This window comes from Mizuhopecten yessoensis, unplaced genomic scaffold (genome assembly GCF_002113885.1).
Source record: "Mizuhopecten yessoensis strain PY_sf001 unplaced genomic scaffold, ASM211388v2 scaffold7837, whole genome shotgun sequence".
NCBI lineage: Eukaryota > Metazoa > Mollusca > Bivalvia > Pectinida > Pectinidae > Mizuhopecten > Mizuhopecten yessoensis.
The window spans coordinates 406,189-408,947 of NW_018407247.1; the positions used below are offsets into that span (position 1 = coordinate 406,189).

The window sequence follows — 2,759 nt, forward strand, 5'->3', positions numbered from 1 at the left end:
GCCGGTTTGTTAACTGACACATATGTACACGGTGTATGTATCACTACGCGCACGAGAATGACTGTCGTTATTGATTGATAATGACAATGACCTCAACAAAGGTTATTGCGTCAATTAAACTTGAAAATGTAAATATTGAATGTTTAATTAATATAAAGAGGTTTTATATTGATCTGAATTCTTTTAATTGCTGAATTGAAAGTTAGTTACGGTAAACCTAACGAGCATTGCCGCAAAAAACTGGTTTTCTATTATTATTTTCTGATATGATTCCTGTAATTGATATTCTAGAAATCTTTATACTCAATTTCTACATAAAACGTCACATTCCCAGATTATTTATCATACAAAATATAATATAAGTAAATTCGATTAGCTATGTGCTCGTTGTACATTTACAGCTGACGGCAAACTACAGCGGATACGTAGAGTAGCTGATGTACCCGGAAGTGAGTGTTTATAGTTATTACTACAATTTTATCAGTTAAGGTGGCAATTTCAAAACAACATAATTTCACAATAGTCAAATAAGAAACAAGTTAACATGTTTTGGTTTCGGTTTTGGTTTAGTATTTTTTAACGTCTTATCAACAGCTATGGTTATTAAAGGACGGCCTCCCCTGTGTGCAAGATCCATGCGTGTAGTGTATGCGTGTGTGTTTTGGAAGGCTGCGATATGTTCGTGTTTGTCTCCTTGTGATACATGTAGCGTGGAACTAATGCCGACTTTATAGTACTTCCTCACTGAAACATACTACCAAAGACACCCAGCAGGACACCCCACCCGGTCACATTATACTGACAACGGGTGGTCCAGTCGTCCCACTCCTAAATCGCTGAGCGATAAGCAGGAATAAAATCTACCATTTTAACAGACTCTGGTATGTCTCGGCCAGGGGACAGAACGCAAAGCCCTCCTCACAGGGGCGAACGCTCAACTAAAGGCCAAAAGTGAGGCATTGTCAAGGGAGACATTAGTAAGAATTAAGTTGTTTAGAACAAAGAGAAAAGATAAGATCCCAAATTTAGTCGCCTCTTACGATCATGCAATGGGGCAGCAGGTACAATTAGTAGGCCCTACCTGCAGAGACAAGTAAACATGTAATGGAGGTTTGGTTTTTGTGTATAAGAACATATAATGAAAGATTGGGTGTAGTGTTCTAGTGATGAAATCAATGTTTTCAAATTGTTATTTTCACTTCTACTATCAAGGCTCATTTTCTGTTTGTTAAAATCCTTTGTTGAAAGAGTACATACTGAACTACATTATGCCATTTTTAATGAGTCAGATTTACAATGTCTACGATTGGAAGAAAAAAATTACATTTCAGAATGTTTCGTATTCTTACGTTTTACGGTATATGTATCAGACTGAAACTGATAACTATATTTCAGATAATCTCACCGCTGTTGGATTTTACTGTAGACTTCAGTCCCCAAACAATTTGCTACTTGGACAACATCAGACTGTTGAGTTTGACGACGTTGTAACGAACATCGGGAACGGATACGACTACCGACACGGACACTTCACGGCTCCTGTCGCCGGGCTGTACTCGTTCACCTCTACCGTACTACTTGTAACGTCTAATAATCATTTAATGCATCTCGCCATTGTTAAAAACGGAGTAGATGTTGGATACTTGTTTTCTTATTCCGCGTATGATAAAGGCACCAGGACGGTTGTGCTACCATTAGCTGTAGGAGACATGGTGTGGGTTAGAAACAACGAAAATAACACGCCCTCCATCAATGGTAATGGGTATAGCACCTTTTCCGGATTTCTCATTACACCCTTCAGCCTGGGCAGCTAGATGTTACGTTGTTGTGTTGTTTAATACTGTTCCAACCAATTACGAATATACTGAATAAAAGCTCTTAAAATAGAACAAATGGGTCCTGCCTGTTTAGCATTTATCAAAATTAGTCGGTGATGAATCATGAACTACTCCGAAAAGACGACGTGTTTACAATCTATAATTAATGCATTACCTATAGCTTGGTATGGTTATGATTCGAAGCCCTTCTCTATTTTGTTAGAATTTTAACGTAATTGCTAACAATTGTAACTTAAGTATTATCTCACTTACTGATGTTTTGTTTATCCAGCAGATAGTTTGTCAACGCATCAAAACCATTTAAACAGCTCTGGAACAATGTCAGCTTGTAACAGGGACATGAAGACATTCGTTTACATACATATATTTCATTGTACTGAACACAACTGAGCCAAATAAATGCTGCAATGTAGATTTCTATATAACGTAACTGTGGTCTCTCCATTAGGTAACTTACTGATCCGACTTATCTGACGCAGTCAGCATTGGATAATCAACTTCTCGTCAACATGACAGAACAAAACAATGTTACTCTCTTGATAAACTAAGATGACAAATACAAAAATGGACACGAATACCAAACGATCCCGAAGTCACCATCCTAGGTAACGATGACAGATTACTTATCAAAAATAATTAGTCCGTACAACTGAGAACTATCAGTCCCAATGTGTCAAGACCATAGATCCTAGGTAACTACAACCGACTACATAAAACATATAACGAGTCCGTACAACCCAGAGCTATCAGTCCCCACGGTGTCAGGGTCACACATCCTATAGGTTATTATAACAGACAACATATACAATATAACGAGTCCGTACAACTGAGAACTCTCAGTCCCCCTGGTGCCAGGGACACGCATCCTAGGTAACAATAACACACAACATCTAAAATTAAACGAGTCCGTACAAAAGAGAA

The 2,759-nt window shown here is 38.0% G+C and overlaps 1 protein-coding gene across 1 annotated transcript in view; it reads left to right on the top strand.

Moving 5' to 3' along the window:
• LOC110454436 (complement C1q tumor necrosis factor-related protein 6-like) overlaps positions 1-1,869 on the top strand; it is a 23,691-nt gene extending 21,822 nt beyond the window's left edge. Inside the window, exon 3 of the mRNA XM_021503930.1 lies at positions 1,396-1,869. Within this exon, the coding sequence (XP_021359605.1) occupies positions 1,396-1,814 (419 nt within the window). The 3' untranslated portion in view covers positions 1,815-1,869. The remainder of the gene's footprint in view (positions 1-1,395) is intronic.
• The last annotated feature ends 890 nt before the right edge of the window (positions 1,870-2,759 follow it).